Source organism: Syzygium oleosum, unplaced genomic scaffold, assembly GCF_021117445.2.
Source record: "Syzygium oleosum isolate NSW1041296 unplaced genomic scaffold, Sole_v2.1 Sole_v2.08, whole genome shotgun sequence".
In the NCBI taxonomy this organism is placed as follows: domain Eukaryota; kingdom Viridiplantae; phylum Streptophyta; class Magnoliopsida; order Myrtales; family Myrtaceae; genus Syzygium; species Syzygium oleosum.
Genome location: NW_026607492.1, coordinates 5,306,829 through 5,323,399, shown reverse-complemented (window position 1 = coordinate 5,323,399; position 16,571 = coordinate 5,306,829). Strand labels below are relative to the sequence as shown.

The 16,571-nt window shown below is 42.8% G+C and overlaps 3 protein-coding genes across 3 annotated transcripts; all 3 read right to left on the bottom strand.

Moving 5' to 3' along the window:
• Window positions 1-2,706: 2,706 nt before the first annotated feature.
• LOC115685915 (GDSL esterase/lipase At4g16230-like) lies at window positions 2,707-4,900 on the bottom strand. Its single transcript, XM_030611075.2, has 5 exons — window positions 4,627-4,900; window positions 4,348-4,493; window positions 3,674-3,901; window positions 3,154-3,412; window positions 2,707-3,038 (listed from the first exon to the last, which is right to left on the bottom strand). The coding sequence occupies exons 1-5, from the start codon at window positions 4,898-4,900 to the stop codon at window positions 2,806-2,808; spliced, it is 1,140 nt and encodes a 379-aa protein (XP_030466935.1). The 3' UTR covers window positions 2,707-2,805.
• A 3,341-nt stretch (window positions 4,901-8,241) lies between these two features.
• LOC115685911 (GDSL esterase/lipase At4g16230-like) lies at window positions 8,242-10,495 on the bottom strand. Its single transcript, XM_030611062.1, has 4 exons — window positions 10,409-10,495; window positions 9,091-9,318; window positions 8,588-8,846; window positions 8,242-8,474 (listed from the first exon to the last, which is right to left on the bottom strand). Exons 1-4 carry the CDS (start codon window positions 10,493-10,495, stop codon window positions 8,242-8,244), a joined length of 807 nt encoding a protein of 268 aa, XP_030466922.1.
• Window positions 10,496-11,124: 629 nt separating this feature from the next.
• Window positions 11,125-12,836, bottom strand: LOC115685904 (GDSL esterase/lipase At4g16230-like). The gene is made up of 4 exons (XM_030611048.2): window positions 12,700-12,836; window positions 12,355-12,582; window positions 11,875-12,130; window positions 11,125-11,570 (listed from the first exon to the last, which is right to left on the bottom strand). Exons 2-4 carry the CDS (start codon window positions 12,565-12,567, stop codon window positions 11,338-11,340), a joined length of 702 nt encoding a protein of 233 aa, XP_030466908.2. The 5' UTR covers window positions 12,568-12,582; window positions 12,700-12,836; the 3' UTR covers window positions 11,125-11,337.
• Between the last annotated feature and the right edge of the window lie 3,735 nt (window positions 12,837-16,571).

Genomic DNA, 16,571 nt, shown 5'->3' with positions numbered 1-16,571 from the left:
GATTTAATTGGCAAAAATAAAAGGTTTATGACTGAATTGACAAAAGTGCAATATGTTTAGTAGCTTTTGAAAAATTGTCCTGAAAATCTAATAATTTGGATGAAATTGATGTATTTTTAAGGAAAATGGTTCTTTGTTGATTTTGAATGGAAAAGTAAACGGCTGAAAAGTAAAAGAGTTGAACTTGCAAGTATTGATATTAAAGATTGCAAGAATGTAAATGGTACGGGAAATTAAAAGGTATCGAAAATGTAAATTTGCAGAGGGATAAGGAAATTTACAAGAACAGCTTTCCTGTGATTGATTAAGCGAACTTGTGCAAAGATTACAACGTGGGTATTTGTATCCTATCATTATTAGTTATTTACAATTAGTTGCGAAATTTAAATCTACAAATAACTTTCTAATTCTATTTATAGTTATTGATAAGTAATTGTCCTTTCCAGGATTCTAGGCATGATTCATTATCGTCTGAAAATGGTTATCCTAAAGAAGTTACAATTTTCGAGATCAAAGGAATAACCAACTGGCAATCATGTGCTTGCATCGATCTGTCGTCTTTGCCTTCGAACTTCAACATTTAGAAAAAAGTTGCCGTAGCTGGATGTTGATGACCCTCGTTTTTCAATGAAGGCCCTTGTCGATATCTTCTTTAATGTTTGCTATCGATGATTTTACTGTCAAGTTATTGATTCCCTTCAAGTTGTCAGCTGTTTTGTTCATTGATGACTTCCATTTTAATCAAGCTATCATCTCATCGACCGAACTTACCATTTGTCGATAATAACCAAAGTTAGTCAATTTTTTTTTTATGTCAACAGAAAGTTTTGGACATAAATAACAACTTAACAGAGAAAATTACAAAAAAAATCCTAAATCTTTTAATTTGGCTAATTTAATCCTAAACTTTTTGATAATTTGTCAATAAAGTCCATTCGGCCAATTTTGGCCGGAAATTGATGATGTGGATGTGGCCATCCTATGTGGCCTGGCCGAAGTTGACGTGAAATTTTTTTGAATTTTTTTGAATTTTCTTGAATCTTTTCCTTCTTTTTTGTCCTTTCTTTTATTGTTATGGGCCGGCGAGGGACTGGCTGAGGCCCGGCAACTCCCACGCCACTGGGCAAGAGCCGCAAGGTGAGGGTTGCAGCACTCACCCAGTGGCAAGCGAGGGCTTGCTGCCTTCGCCAGTGGCTTTCAAGGGCAACGAGCCCTCGCAACCCTTGCTCAGTAGTGTGCAAGGGTCGCAAGCCCTCGCCTTCCATGTGCGAGGGAGCAAGCCCTCACCTAGTTACCGACCCTTAATAATAAAAAGAAAGAATATTTAGGATTGAATTGACATAAATGTAATGAGTTTATTATTTTAAAATACGGTTTGAGCAAGAATGAGTACTCTGGGGGATTGGGAAGACAAACAGGCTCTTAGATCTCTTGCGCCACCACATCCTTAAAAACCTTAAAAACCCTAACCACATCCTGTTGTTTTTAAAACTTCTGCCAAGATGGCATCGCTAGATTCATTACCAGTAACTTGCAAGGTTGTTCCTCTTTCTTTCCTCTTGTCCATTCCTTTTCATATAATTTTTTAAGCTTATTTATTTATTTGCACAGGGATCAAATCTATCTTGAAGTTGCAATTTGCAGTAAGATTTCAGATATAGATGTCTTCAACTTTCAATGTTTTTTTCTAATTGGATTTGTCAATTTATCAGATCTTTTCGTCATTCGTTTGCTCATTGTTTATTGATATAGTCGCCAGTTCTATTTAATCTCAATAGACCTAATATTATATTTCACCTATTTTGCAACATGTTTCAGAAGCAGCTATGCATTTATATTGTATTATTGATAATGTCAATTTCGCTAAAATTGTTTAATATGAACTCGATCCTATTTACATGATATAGGATAATAACTTAGCATTTATGAAGGCATAGAGATGATTAATGTAAGTTATATAATCACATGTAGATATTTATATAATATTGGGATATTCAATGTATATTCGCATTAGTGCGTGTGATCAACTTATTCTCTCTCAATTTTTTTTTGGTCATGTAGTCTGATATAGTATGTTTAATTATCTGTAAATCAAGAAATTATATTGTATTATTAGCGATTCAACAGTCGGGGACTTAGCTGAAAATTAAGTTAAGATAATCTAATTAATGTATCATATTTTCTTTTGCAGTCCATGCGTGGTATTTTTTTATTTTTATTTTTATTTTTTATCTCTCACATTTTTTATAACGTAATCTTGTTGAGTAAAGAGATTTTTGAATCACTCATAAAATTATAATGCTATGTTCTCTGATCAGTAGTATACATAATCATATATATATATATATTCACAGGAATTTATACAGTAATCACCCCTCTCTATTCCTTCACGAATTATTGACTTTCAAGAATTAATATTTACATAAGTTGACCATTGATTAGTCCACTTTGTGCTTCACTTCCTCTCCTCCTATCAACGTGGGACTCCCACAAACACTTAATCAGAGGTTTCTCATTGTCGCTTTCATGGGAATCGGGGAGACTGGCTGCTAAAATATCAAGATCGTCTAGAAAATCAACATTGAAGAGGGAAAGTGAATTTATTTGTGCGTCCACAAGAACAATGCTTCCGCAATAGGACCCTACAGCACATCCGATCCCGGGATTCGGCGAGGTTCGTTCCCGGAAACAGGCTAAATAGGGTGTTTATTGTCGTCAGCCGAAATGACGATCCACACGGAAAACATAAAGTAAATTGTTTCGGAAGGAAGAAGAGAGGAGATGAGAGCATCGCATGTGTCGACCTCATGCGCTGGCCTGGGCCAACTGGCTGAAGTTCATCGGCGATACGAACGTTGGTGTCCCGGTGAACAGAGCGATGGCGGCTTTCCGGGCCGCGTTCTGGGTTGGGTGGAACTTGTCCCAGAACAAGTATTCATTGCGGTTCAAGCACAGGTTGGGGCTGTCCGTGATGTTGCATGGCACATCTGCATTCAGTCGCCCGCCTCCGCAGCATGCTGCTTCTATGTTCACGATGCCTGATTGCACATAAGATGAAAGGCGAAATCAGAGGAAATTGGTTAATAAAAAACAATAAAAAAAACGAGAGAGAAAGAATAAGAAGAAATGGTAAAAAATGGATAGTCATTTCACCAACGACACCAGGAACGTCCATAAGGATGGAGGTCATGGTATATGCATCTCCAAGCGAGTATATCATGCCTTGGAGCTGTGAGCTCAGATTTTGTAATAAAGCCGATATCGTCGAATAGAAGGCCTGGGCATAATCATTCAGCTCCGTCAAGCATCCCGGCCCACTCTCCGTCCAGTTCAGGAGCAGCGCGAATGGGCAGCACCCGATTGGAGGGACGCTCACGATCCCGAACTTCCGAGCTCCCAAGTTGTACAAAGCCTGCATTCCCATTCAAGTCAATATGCAAAGTCGTCCAGAAAAATTAGAACCACGTTAACACCTGTAGTTGAACCAAATTGAACGACTAGCTATTGCTTAATAACTCCCTAAATTATGCTCAACATTTGTTTGCCAGGCAACTCGGAGTTATGCCATATGCGAATATAATTTGAGTTTCAAGATATGCTGGAGGTCGGTCTAGGCTTTTCTCACACAAGGAGACATTGTCCCCGATAGTTACAGTATCGAGTCGATATCTACCGTCAGATGGGCTGTGTAGTTAGACTGAATCTCGGCCATCAGCTCTATCTGGGACACGGTGGCCTCGTCGTAAAAGTAGTGATCGATGATGTCGTTGCTGCCGACGCTGATGAAGAAAAGCGAGCTCGCAAAGAACTTGGCACTGTTATTTTGACCCAGCAGCCACGTGATATTGCCCTGAACCGTCGCAAATTGTTGCACTTGTTGTTCCATCGATATCACCTCACCCTGCACATTAGCAAGTTCCAGAGTTTAATTCTCTGAATACTTGACATGGTATTTATCTGAGTATAAAGTAGCGTTAATTAAAGCTCCCTGTTGATGCTCGACTCGGGCTTGGCTCGCTGAGCTCTCCAGTAGCTACTTGAGCCGGGCTTTAATTGATCGAAACTAATATTTTGAATAGCGGAGCACATGATACGCTCAACTTCGAGTACGTGGACCGCTTTATTTAGTCAAACTCCAGCTATAAAACTTTAAGTTTGATCGAGGTTTTTGGGGGAAATGATCGAACTTTTCAGACAAGTCGAGCGCCCCAGGAGAGAATTATGCAACCCGACTCGACTCCACTCGATAATGCTCCTTACATGGGGAAGAGATTAAAGGGGCATGCAGAGCACAGACAAATGAAGTAAAAGAATATGACATGACTTCACATAGGTTTGAAAACTCACCCAGGTTTGAAATCCAGTTGTATTAAGAATTCCAGCGCCCCCTGAGGCAAAGTTAACACCTTGAAGTAGATTGCTTTGGAAGGTTGAATTGTCCTGGAGAAGAGCCAGAAAAGGTGGTGGACTTTGCCTGTAACCCAACTGCTTCACTAGCAGTATGAATTCATAATTATCACTTGTGGACCATTGGATGGTTAAATCCAAATGAAAAAGGATTCCTAGTTGAATTAATGGAACAACCAATGAAATGGATTACGACAAAATTCGGAAAACATAATTTACCTATTTCATCGGCACTGTTATATCCATTACTGAATCTCCCCGTCGCCTGGGAGAAGGGGAAATCGATCCCGTAATAGGAGAAGTTGGCTGTTGCCCCGGAAGGTATGTAATTGTTAGTCCCCACGTCGAACGTCGAATCCCCAAACATAAAGACGGGAGGCAAGTCGTCCGCCAAAGCCGAGACGAGCATCATACTGACAGCACAAAAAATAAGCAAGTTCCTATTATGGTGAGAAGACAGTGAAGACAACAATGGGGAAGACGCTTCAGCCATGTTTCTAGGATGCAAACTCTCGAGTTTCTCGACTCTTGAGAGATCGAGTGATGATGGGTTTTGTTTCATGATACCCTCCAGTATTATAGTAGTAGGTTAGGAAGTGAACAAGCAAGTAAAGTTCCAAATCCAACCTGGTTGAAACTGCCCAAAACACAACAAAATAAAAATTTATACTACTATTAATTCGGCGGAGAGCCCTAGTTTCAAACAGAACATAACACACTAGAGAACAAAAAATGACATCTCCAACGATCTAGCATATGCCCTTTCTTTGTCCAGTGAACCGACATGTAAAAATTGGATTGGAAGATAGATGTACCAAGACCTAATCGCTCGTCATATCATTGACCTTCAGGATCAGATAACTTTTTCCTTCTCATGGTCTCGTAACTTTCTATGATGCGTTTCTCTGTCTGTGGTATCTCCATTTTGGTTTTTACCGAGAGAGATGACAACTGGCCGCCACAAAATATACTATACCTTGTGAACAACCAAATGAAAACGACATAGATTAAAAGATTATAGTCCCCGGAGATTAGTCGCGTTTTAATTATGATGAGGCACACTTATTGCAAATTCCAAGCGCTAAAAATGTTGTTTAACTTCGTGGATGGAATTATAAGGACAGAATCTTAGTACCTTCCTAGGATTTATATTTGTATGTTTTCGTGAAAATTCCCAAAGGAAAAGACCATGCATTTTCCTCGCAGAGATTTTGGTAGCAAACCAACTTGGGTTTCTTGCCATAGGAAGTTAATCCACTTTTATAAATTCCTATATAAGAATTCCTATGTGTCTTAGGGTTGCTTACAAACCCTAGATCTGCTCTTGCCATGGGAACAATCAATGTGACGTTGGTTAGTTCTGGGACTCAAAATCAGTGTTGTGTAGAACTTGATGGACGCAAACACGGGAAAATTGCCTAGAAAGTCTTAAACCTATTATATAGCTGTTAATTCAGTCCTAAACCTCTTCATTTTGTTAATTTAGTTCTAAACCTTTTGATAATTTGCCAATTTAGTCCTAAACCTTTTGATGATTTCCAATTTAGTCATAAACATTTTAACGATTTGCCAATTTAGTCATCTGGCCAATTTTGGCCGGAAATCGTTGACGTGGCGATCTAATCAGCGCTTGCCATCTTACATGGCACGGCCAGCGCTAACGTATAGGGGTGATCAGTTCCCGAGCAATCTGGTTTCCACTCGGAAACCGAGAACCGGACTGGAGGGGCCAATTCCCAATTTTCAAAATCGGGAACCGGATCACCCCATCCTAGAACCGAACCGACCAGTCCGGTCCGACTCCCAGGTGGACCAATATACTCACAATTTTACTGAGGCACTTTTACGAACACATAGTAAACAATTCCAACATAGAACACATAGTCATCATTTATGCTCCAATTCCAATCCAAACAAATCTCAGTGACACCAACAATGTATATAAACCATGAATAGATCCATAATCATTGCTCGACTCTCATTACATCAGTCTTAAACATCATGTTTTAATTCACCGAGACAGTAAGAAGGTTCGTACTTTTGACGTGTAGTCTTTGGCCACGAGTGAGGATCAGATTAGATAGGAGATCTTGACCTCAGAAACTTTTATCTACGATGGTCGGTGCCGCAAAAAGGCTTCGAATGAAAGCTTTGAGCTTCTCGGATGCATTAACCGCGAAACAAGGTGAAACAAAGAGACTCTTTAGGTGAGAGTCGCTCAGAGAGGAAGGCGAGAGTTGAGCGAGAGGGAGGCGAGCGACAAAGTGTGAGAGTGAGAGTGATTGAGATTAGGGCTTGTGTTGTGAAAGAGGGAGCGACAAAACGTGAGTCGTGCATGTGAGAGAGTAGAAATGTGATGATTGGTCAGACCATGGGTTTGTGTTCGACACATTAGGGCTTTTAAGTTTTTACATATCTGTAAAATATTAAAAAAAATCGGTCTGGTCTAGGTGGACAATTCCACACATGAAACAAAGAACCGGACCGGTGTCCCTCAGAATCACCCAAAACCGGCTGGTCTAGGCGATTCCTTATGCTCACCCCTACTAACGGACTCCCTACAACCTCATTGATGCTCATGGAGGTTGCTAGCCTTAGGCGAGGGGGCGACCCTCGTTTGGGCTAGTGAGGCCGGCCCCCACCTAGGCTGGCATCGCCCTTGCCAGATTTGGCGAGGGCAGCACTCGCCCTTGTCCAAGGCTGGCAAAGTTGGCCCACGCCAAGCTAGGGAGAGTGGCCCTCACTAGGCCCACGAGTGCAGCCCTCGCCTGAGGTTGGTGACCTCCATCAGCTATCAACAAGGCCTGGCATTGGCCGGCGGAGAGGAAAAGGGAAAAAGAAAAAAGAAAAAAGAAAAAGGAAAAGATTAGAAAAAAAGAAAAAAGAAAAAAAAGGAATTGAAAGAAAGAAAAAGTTGTAAAAATTGTTTACGTCAGCGCCAGCCGTGCCACGTAGGACTGCCAGCGCTACTTGACTGTCACATCAGCGATAATCGGCCAAAATTGATCGGAAGGATTAAATTGATAAATCATTAAAAGATTTAGGATTAAATTGGCAAATCATCAAAAAGTTTAGGATTAAATTGGTACAATTGAAATATTTAGGACTAAATTAGTAAGTGGTCAAAAGGTTTAAAACTAAATTGGCACAATTGAAAGGTTTAGAACTGAATAGGCCGCCATACAATATGCTTAGGATTTTTTGGACAATTTTCCCACGTGGACATTAGTTTAGCTTCCTAGGAGGAATTCAAGGGCGATCAGTTTCTTTCTTTCTGTCGTCGAATGATAAAATTGTTGTATATGAACTTGAAAGCTCTATTCACTTGACATAGTATAGTGAATTAGCCTTCAAGAAGTCACAGAGAATATTACCGTAAGTTTTTGCTTGATGCGGTAGTTTGATAGTTTGTTCAATTGAATTACTAAATTGACTTTTAGCATTTTATTAGTACATATCGCTTCGTTTGTTCTCGTCCTATCGACGTGGGACTCGCACAAACTCTTTAATCAGAGGTTTCTCATTGTCATTTTCATGGGAATCGGCGAGATTAGTCGCCAGAGAATATCCAACATCGTCTAGAAATCAACATTGAAGAGGGGAACAAACTATGATGAATTCGAGGGGGAATTTATTGGTGTGTCCACAAGGACAAATGCTTTTGCAACAGCAGTTATAGCTCGTCCGATCCGGGAATCCAGCGAGGGTCGTTCCCGGAAACAGGCTAAGGAGGGTGTTTATTATTGGCAGCCGAAATAACGATCCAAAGAAAACGTAAGTTGTTTTGTTGTTTTGGAACGAAGAGAGGATATGAGTGCATCGCATATGTCGACCTCATGCGCTGGCCTGGACCAACAGGCTGAAATTCATCGGCGCTACGAAACTCAGGTCCCCGGTGAACAGAGTGATGGCGGCTAGGTGGGCCGCGTACTGAGTCGAGTGGTTCGAGTCCCAGAACAAGTATTTATCGTGATTCGGGCACAGGTTGGGGCTGTCCGCGATGTTGCATGGCTTCTCCGCATTCAATGGGCCACTTCCGCAGCATGCGTCTTCTATGTTCTCGATGCCTAATTGCAACATAAGATCAAAGACGAACTCAGAACAAATCGGTTAATTAAAAAATAGACGAAAGAAAGAATAAGAAGAATTGGATAAAAATGGATATTAGTTATATGCTCACCAAAGGCCAAAGGTTCCTTCAGAACGGTAGAGGTCATGGTATATGCATCTCCAAGCGAGTATATCATCCCTTGGAGCTGGGAACTCAGATTTTGTAATAAAGCTGAGATCGTCGAATAGAAGTCCCGAGCATAATCATTCAGCTCCGTCAAACAGCCCGACCCGCTCGCAGTCAAGTTCTGGAGCTGCGCATAGGGGCAGCACCCGATCGGAGGGATGCTCACGATCCCGAATTTCCGAGCTCCCAAGTTGTACAAAGCCTGGGATTCCCATTCCGTTAATATGCAAAGTCGTTAACATATGGAGTTGAACAAATCTAGTGACTAGCTCCTCCTTAATAACTCACTAAATTTTTTAGAGAATTTTTTTTCCAGGCAACTTGGAGTTATTCTATATCCGAATGTTACGAAATTTAGGTTTCGGTATTCACAGGAGGTCGGTCTAGGCAATTCACAGACCAGTAGAAATTGTACCCAACAGTAACGGTATGGAGTCGATCTCTACCGTCAGTTGGGCTGTGTGGTTAGATTGAATGGCGGCCATTAGCTCTGGCTGGGACACGGTGGTATCCTTGTAAGGGTAGTGATCAAAGATGTCGTTGCTTCCGACGCTGATGACGAAAAGCGTCTTGGCGATGAACTCGGCGCTTTTATTCTGATCCAGGAGCTGCGTGATATTGCCTTGAACCGTTGCAAACTGTTGCACTTGTTGCGCCATCGTTATCACGTCGCCCTGTACATTAGAAGATCCATTATTGATTCAGACTACTTGAACTAGGATTTATCTGAGTACGAGGTAGCGTTAATTAAAGCTTCTTGTTAATGCTCGACTCGGGCTCGGCTCACTTGAATATGATGATTGAGTAACATGAATATGTGATTTAGCTACTCGAGCTCGGCTTTAATTGATCGAAACTGATATTCTGAATAGTGGAGCACACGATACGCGCAGCTGCGAGTACGCAGACTGCTTCATGTAGTCAAGCTTCAGCTATAAAACTTCAAGTTTCGATCGACTAGGCCAGATCATGTGCCTTACTTAATGAAAAAATTAAATGGCATGGAAGAGCTTAAAAAATTGGAGTAAAAGAATTTAACATGACATTACAAAGGTTTGAACACCAGTGGCATCAAGAATTCCAGCACCGGCCGAGGCAAAGTTAACACCCTGAAGTAGATTGGTTTGGAAGGTTGATGGGTCTTGGAGAAGAGCCAGAAAAGGTGGTGGACTTTGCTTGTTACCCAACTGCTTCGCTAGTAATAGGAATTCACATTTATCAATTGAGGACCATTGCATGGTATACTTCAAATGAGAAAGGATTTCTAGTTTGCAAATGGGGAATTAGGAAGTTATCATATACCTATTTCGTCAGCACCATTATAACCATTACTAAATCTTCCCGTAGGTTGGGAATATGGGAAATCGATCCCGTTATAAGGGAAGTTGGCTCTCGCGGTGGAAGCTATGTAATTGTTAGTACCAACATATCAACCGTTGAATCTCCAAATATAAAGACGGGAGGGTCTGGCACAGCCGAGACGAGCATCATGCCGGCAGCCCAAAAAAGAAAAAAGTTCCTGCTAATGTGGAAGGACAGTGAAGGCAACGGCGAGGAAGACATTTCGGCCATATCTTTAGGAGGTTAACTCTTTTGTTCATGAAACTTAATACCCTGCATTATTATATAAGACGGGTTAGGAAGTGAAGAAGCAGATATTTCGGCGGAGAGCCCTAGTTTTCAACCCAATAGAGCACACTTTGGAACAAAGAATAATCTTTCGAAGGTTCTGGCATATGCCCCTTCTTTGTAAAATCAACCAACCTGTAAAATGCATTGGCAGATGGATACAACCAGATCTGATACCTCCTCATCAGCGACCTTCTTGATCAGATGATCTTTCCTTTTCATGGTCTCGTATTTTTCTATGAATATGCTTTTGAGTTTGTGGTTTCTCCATTTTGGTTTCTACCGAGAGCGATGACAACTGACTACAAAATTTAATATACTTTCATAGAGATTATTGATGTAAGTCATACAATCACATGAAGATATTTATATAGTCTTGGGACATTGGATGTATATTCACATCTGTGGGTGTGATCAAATATTTCTCTCTCAACTTTTTTTTGTCATTTATGTTTGATGCGATAGTTTTATAGCTTGTTTAATTTAATTTTACATAAATCAAGACATTGTATTGTACGGTTAGCAATTCAACGGTGGATTAAGATGAACATTAAGTTGAGATAATTAGGTCATGTATCATAGTTTCTTTATCAGTCCATGCACCGTTTTTCTCTCTCTCGCACATCTTTTATAACGTAATTTAGCTGTATTGCTTCACTTACCTAATAAGTCCAAGCCAACGTGGGATTAACAAAGCTCTTGAGTCAGTTCTGTGTGTTCTTAGTTGTCAGTACTCGGTAGAAGTTTCCTTTTTGCTTTTGTTAAACTCCACGTCACTAATCCATAAGTTTCCCATTCTCGTAAATTCTCATGGGAATTGACAACATTAGACGTCGAAAAGCAAGGTCATCTGGAAACTGACATTGATAATAATGACAACGATGCTGTTGAAGAAGAAGAGGAGGCAGTAAAAACATGCTGATGCTGAGATATACAAGTTTATTTCAGGTGCCGCGATTCGGCAACTTTGATCCTGGAAATGCCCTGAAAGGGGTGTTCATTATTGGCAACTGAATTTGTGGAAATGAAGAGAAAATATGAGAAGAGTGCGGCATCTGTCGATCTCATGGACTGGCCCGAGCCAGCTGACTGAAGTTGATCGGCACAACGAAACTCGAGTTTCCACTGAACAGAGTGAGGGCGGCTAGCTTAGACGCGAATTCGGTCGGGTGGTACAGGTCCCAGAACAAGTATTCTGTGCGGTTCAGGCACAGGTTTGGGCTGTAATAGATGAAGCAAGGCTTCTCTCCGTTCAGATACCCTTTTCCACAGCAGGCTTCTTCAATGTTCTTGAAGCCTGAAATGATATGATTGGATTATTAAAGAGGAATAATTAGAGAAACCGTTCATTGTTATAAGCCCAAGTCCGTGCGTATCACAGAAAAGTCAGATTACACATGAACCACATCGTGAACTGACATATCTAAATGACTTGGTAGCAAGTTCGATCCCCATATAAACAGTTAATCAGTTAAACAATTGAGGATTTTAATAAACATAGTTAGTACAGGTCGATCGTCTTACATTAGATCTTTTGCAACGAGTATAACAACATGATCGAAATTTTCGGCTATTATAGACTGATTAGAAATGTAGCTCACCAAAAGCCTTGGGGTCCTTCATCGTGGTAAAGGTCATGTTATATGCATCTCCGAGTGAGTATATCATCCCGTGGAGCTGTGAGCTCAGACTTGGCAATAGGGCCGATACCGTCGAATAGAAGGCCCGAGCATAATCGTTCAGCTCTGTCAAGCAACCCGATCTCTCCGTCTTGTTTTCGACCCGCGCGGCAGGGCAGCACCCGAGCGGAGGGACGCTGATGATGCCAAATTTCCGAGCTCCCAAGTTGTATAAATTCTGGCATTCAATTGTTGAGAAAAATGAAAAAAGGCATGGTTAGCATATGGATCTCGTAAATGATTTGTTTGCTCCTGCGTAGTATTTCACCGATATCATTTCAACATCATATAGCAAATCTATTTTTAACGAGAGCTTGTATTGTTTGCACCCTCGTGCCTGCATAAGCTTGACGGAAGAAAAGCTAATTGGAAAGGACCGATACACATTGATTCCATGTCTACCGTCAATTGCACGGTGAAGTTAGACCGAATGGCTTCCATCAACTGTGTCTGGGACACGGTGGTCCGCTTGGAACGGTGGTGGTCCAAGATGTCATTGTTTCCGACACTGATGAAGAAGAGTGATTCGGCGATGAACTCGACGCTTTTATCTTGACCCAGCAGCTGTGTGATATTGCCTTGAACGGTCGCAAATTGTTGCACTTGCTGTGTCATTGTTATCGCATATTGCTGTACATAGGAAGATCATAGTTTTTTCCCCATATCTCATTAGTTCGAAGGTTAACAATCAAGAACACAGAAAAGTCCTGCAGAATCTTGAGGTAGAATAAGGTGAGCGATACTTACATATCTTCGTATTCCAGTTTGATCAAGAATTCCAGCTCCGGCCGAGGCAAAGTTAGCACCTTGAAGTAGATTACTTTGAAAGGTCGATAGGTTTTGGAGAAGAGCTAGAAAAGGTGGGGGACTTTGCTTGTAACCCAATTGCCTCACTAGTAATAAGAATTTGATAGAAAAACGGATTAGTAATCATATGGTTTTTTCTGTTTGAGCAACCGGCAAATCCAGACTGGGTGTAGTGTAAGCCGCAATGGATTGCGATTGAATAACATTATTACCTATCTGGTCAGCGTTGTTATACCCATTACTGAATCTCCCCGTCGGTATAGAGTGAGGGAAATCGATCCCATTATAGCGGAAGTTGGCTTTCGCCCAGGAAGGTATGTAATCGTTAGTCCCTACGTCGACCGTCGAATCTCCGAATATAAAAACGGTATGCACGTCGTCCGCCCTAGCCGAGACCAACAGCGCGCCGACGACCGAGAGGAGAAGCAAGTACCTATTGTGAGAAGATGATGAAGAAGAGGACATTCCAGCCATTGATTGTCTTGAGTTTCTTAGGACTCTTGAAAGATCGAAGTGTTGGTTTGGCTCGTCAATCTGCACTGCATCTTCAACATAAGAAAGGGGGTGTTTAGGAAGTGAACAAGCAGATAAAGTTCAAATCCGACTTTGTAAAATTGACGATTATTTCGGAGAAACCCTAGTTTTTCTAACCAATGTCTACGTGCCGTGTGTAATGAACCAACGTGTAAATGCAGGGAAGATAGGCCCATGCCAAGGAGAAACTTTCCACATTCGCTTTGTACGTAAAAATTCAACGTTGTCTTGTCTAGGACCAGCTAATTTTCGTATGCCACGTGGACTGAGAAATCAAGTACAATTGGGTGCTACATATTTCAATTTTGAGATTATACACGCCTCCCTATTTAATTTCTACATAATACTTAGTACACAGTCATGAAATTTCATTGTAATTGGTATAACCAAGAGCTGACAACTGGCCGTAAGATTCAATGCGCTTTGTGATACCACTAATTAATGAAATCTACGGATCGAAGGTCATTAGCCATGGAGATTAGTCGTGTAACTTATATTGTTGCGGAAACCAAGCGATCGAACAATAAAATTGACAGAACAAGAAAATAAATCGGACACCAGATTTACGTGGTTCGGTCATAGTAACCTACGTCCACGGGGAGAGCAGCACGAAATTCCACTATAAATCAAGCGATACAACGGAGATTACAACCACACTCGAGTCACTCAAACACTCTAAGTATTTTCCAAGCTCTAATTATACCCAATAACTCACGCAGTGTTTAGCCCACAATTTTTCACGAAATAATCTCTCAATCTCGCCAAGTAATTGTACACAAATCTTACCACAAGATTTAATCGCTATAAATACTTGAACTCTTGGTGTAATTCCACGAAGAAAACCCACACCAAGCGCTCGATTGAACACGACGCTTCAAGAATCAATTCTTCGTTCTGGACATGGACTTCAAGAGAACCACGCCTTTCTTCATCAATGACTGCGCTCCGAAACCCACAATCCGCTTTTATATGTATAGTCAGGAAGAGGATGTGGCCGACTCAGAATTGGATTTGGAAATCTGGATGATTCGGTCAACCAAGCATGGCTTGGAATTTCCTTTGTTGACCGTGACTCCTACAGGAATTAGGAAAGAATATTTTATTCTTTCTATTTTCCTTTTCTTTTGTTTGCTGCCAACTCTTGCATATTAGGAAAGCAAATTTCCAATATTTCCTTTTGCTCGATTTCGGACGTCCGCGAAATATCCAATTTGAAATATTTAGATTTTCGCTTTATGCTCAAACTCGAGACATATTTTAACAATCTCCACATTGGCTCGACGTTTGAGCCAAATCACAATCGCTTTGATAGAATCCGAATTTCGCTACTACTCTCCTACAGCCCCAATGTGCTCAATCGCCACAGACGTCTTCCAAGTCCAAGCATCGCTTGAACTTCGCCATAGCCGTGGACCTCATCAGAACACCAACTCCACATGCACCTTTAACTGCTCCACAAGGATTTTTCGATACAATCTCCTTAACCGCAGATAAAGCAAAACCATCGTTGTATCCGTATCTACGAGGAGACCGAATATGCATTTTGTCAAGTTCAGCAGTTATAGCAACTGTTGATTCTATAGGCTCCACCTCGCTACAGGCACCATCCGTGTCGATTACTTCGCTAGTACTCGTTACCTCAAGAGTTTCTGGTTGCAACTCAACCTCAAGCTGAACACCGTTCAAATCTGTATAAACACTACTATAAACACTCCTAGCCAGAAATACTGGAGACTCGTCAAATGTAACTTCTCTACAGATAATAGGTGAATTTAATTCCGGGCACCACAACTTATAGCCCCGCTCACCTTGTGCATAACCTAGGAACATGCACTTCATTGCCCTTCCATCGAGCTTACCATCACTAACTCGAACATAACATGGGCAACCAAATATTCTAAGAACAGAATAATCAGCAACGTTACCTGACCACACTTTTTCGGGGGCAAAAGTACACTAGAAAATGCCATAACTTGTGTACGGCGATCACTTTGGTGCCATAACTTTTTTTCGGATCACTTTGGTGCCAACTTTTTTGAAAATCGATCACTTTAGTGCCAATGCTGACGCGGTTCGCCGGAAATCCGATGTGGCGTTGACACGGCTCGCCGGAGAGGTCCACGGCTCGCCAGAGAGGTCCAGTCAGCATTAAAAACCAAAAACGACGCCGTTTAGCCCACTGACGTGTACTTTTTTAAAAAAAATTATATTAAATTAAAAAAAAAAAAACCTGCAGCAGCGTTGAGGGAGCCCTTGCCGCTGCTACTGCCAACCTACCACCGCCGGGAAGGGCCGGCGGTGCTGGGCGCAGTGGTCGGCGAGGGTCGCTGGCCCCTGGCCGAGGCCCAGCGACCCTCACCAAGCCCAGCGAGGGCCGGATCCGGCGAGGCGAGACCTCGCCGTCGCGACCTAGGTGACGGCGAGGTCTCGCCTCACCCAGCAAAGGCGAGGCCAAACCACGCCGTCGCCTGAGTCGCGACGGCGAGGTCTCGCCTCGCCGGACGCTGGGAGAGGCGAGACCTCGCCGTCGCGATCCAGGCGACGGCAAGGTCTTGCCTCGCCCAGCGAAGGTGAGGCCACGCCTGCGCCGTCGCGACCCGGGCGACGGCGAGGTCTCGCCTCGCCCGGTGAAGGCGAGGCCGTGCCTCGCCGTCGCGACCCGAGGCGATGGCGAGGTCTCGCCTCGCCCGCAAAAGGCGAGGCCGGACCTCGCCGTCGCCGGGTCGCGACGGCGAGGTTTGGCTCGCCTGTCCGGCGAGGCAAGACCTCGCCGTCGCGGGTCGCGACGGCGAGGTCTAGCCTCGCCGGATCCGGCCCTCGCTGGGCTCGGCGAGGGTCGCCGGATCCGGTCCTCCCTGGGCTCGGCGAGGGTCGCCGGTCCCCGGCCAAGGGCTAGCGACCCTCGCCGACCACTGCGCCCACCACCGCCAGCCCTTCCCGGCGGTGGTGGGTTGGCGGTAGCAGCGGCGAGGGCTCCATCGCCGCTGCTGCAACTTTTTTTTTTTTAATTAAAAAATTCGAAAAAAAGCCACCGAATTTTCACCGTGTACAAGTCAGACCATTTTTTTAGTATAAATGTCAGGTCAGCTTTTTTGCCGGAATTTTGGCCGGAGTCACTAAAGTGATCGATTTTCCTCCGACTTGGCACCAAAGTGATCCGAAAAAAAGTTATGGCACCAAAGTGATCGCCGTACACAAGTTATGGCACTTCTAGTGTACTTTTGCCCTTTTTCGGGAGTCCGACATCCAATCGCAGTCGATGGGGATCTATTCTTCAG

Bases quoted from the DNA above. Each gene is read 5' to 3' on its own strand.
- LOC115685915 (XM_030611075.2), bottom strand. From the start codon at position 4,900: ATGGCTGAAGCGTCTTCCCCATTGTTGTCTTCACTGTCTTCTCACCAT. The intron at 3,902-4,347 runs GTGAGTTTTCAA...GCTAATGTGCAG, and splicing joins CAACTGGATTTCAAACCTGG to GGTGAGGTGATATCGATGGA. The intron at 3,039-3,153 runs GTGAAATGACTA...ATGTGCAATCAG, and splicing joins GGACGTTCCTGGTGTCGTTG to GCATCGTGAACATAGAAGCA.
- LOC115685911 (XM_030611062.1), bottom strand. From the start codon at position 10,495: ATGAAAAGGAAAGATCATCTGATCAAGAAGGTCGCTGATGAGGAGGTA. The intron at 9,319-10,408 runs GTTGGTTGATTT...TCTAATGTACAG, and splicing joins TCTGCCAATGCATTTTACAG to GGCGACGTGATAACGATGGC. The intron at 8,475-8,587 runs GTGAGCATATAA...TGTTGCAATTAG, and splicing joins GAAGGAACCTTTGGCCTTTG to GCATCGAGAACATAGAAGAC.
- LOC115685904 (XM_030611048.2), bottom strand. From the start codon at position 12,567: ATGACACAGCAAGTGCAACAATTTGCGACCGTTCAAGGCAATATCACA. The intron at 12,131-12,354 runs GTAGACATGGAA...ATTGAATGCCAG, and splicing joins ACTTCACCGTGCAATTGACG to AATTTATACAACTTGGGAGC. The intron at 11,571-11,874 runs GTGAGCTACATT...ATATCATTTCAG, and splicing joins GAAGGACCCCAAGGCTTTTG to GCTTCAAGAACATTGAAGAA.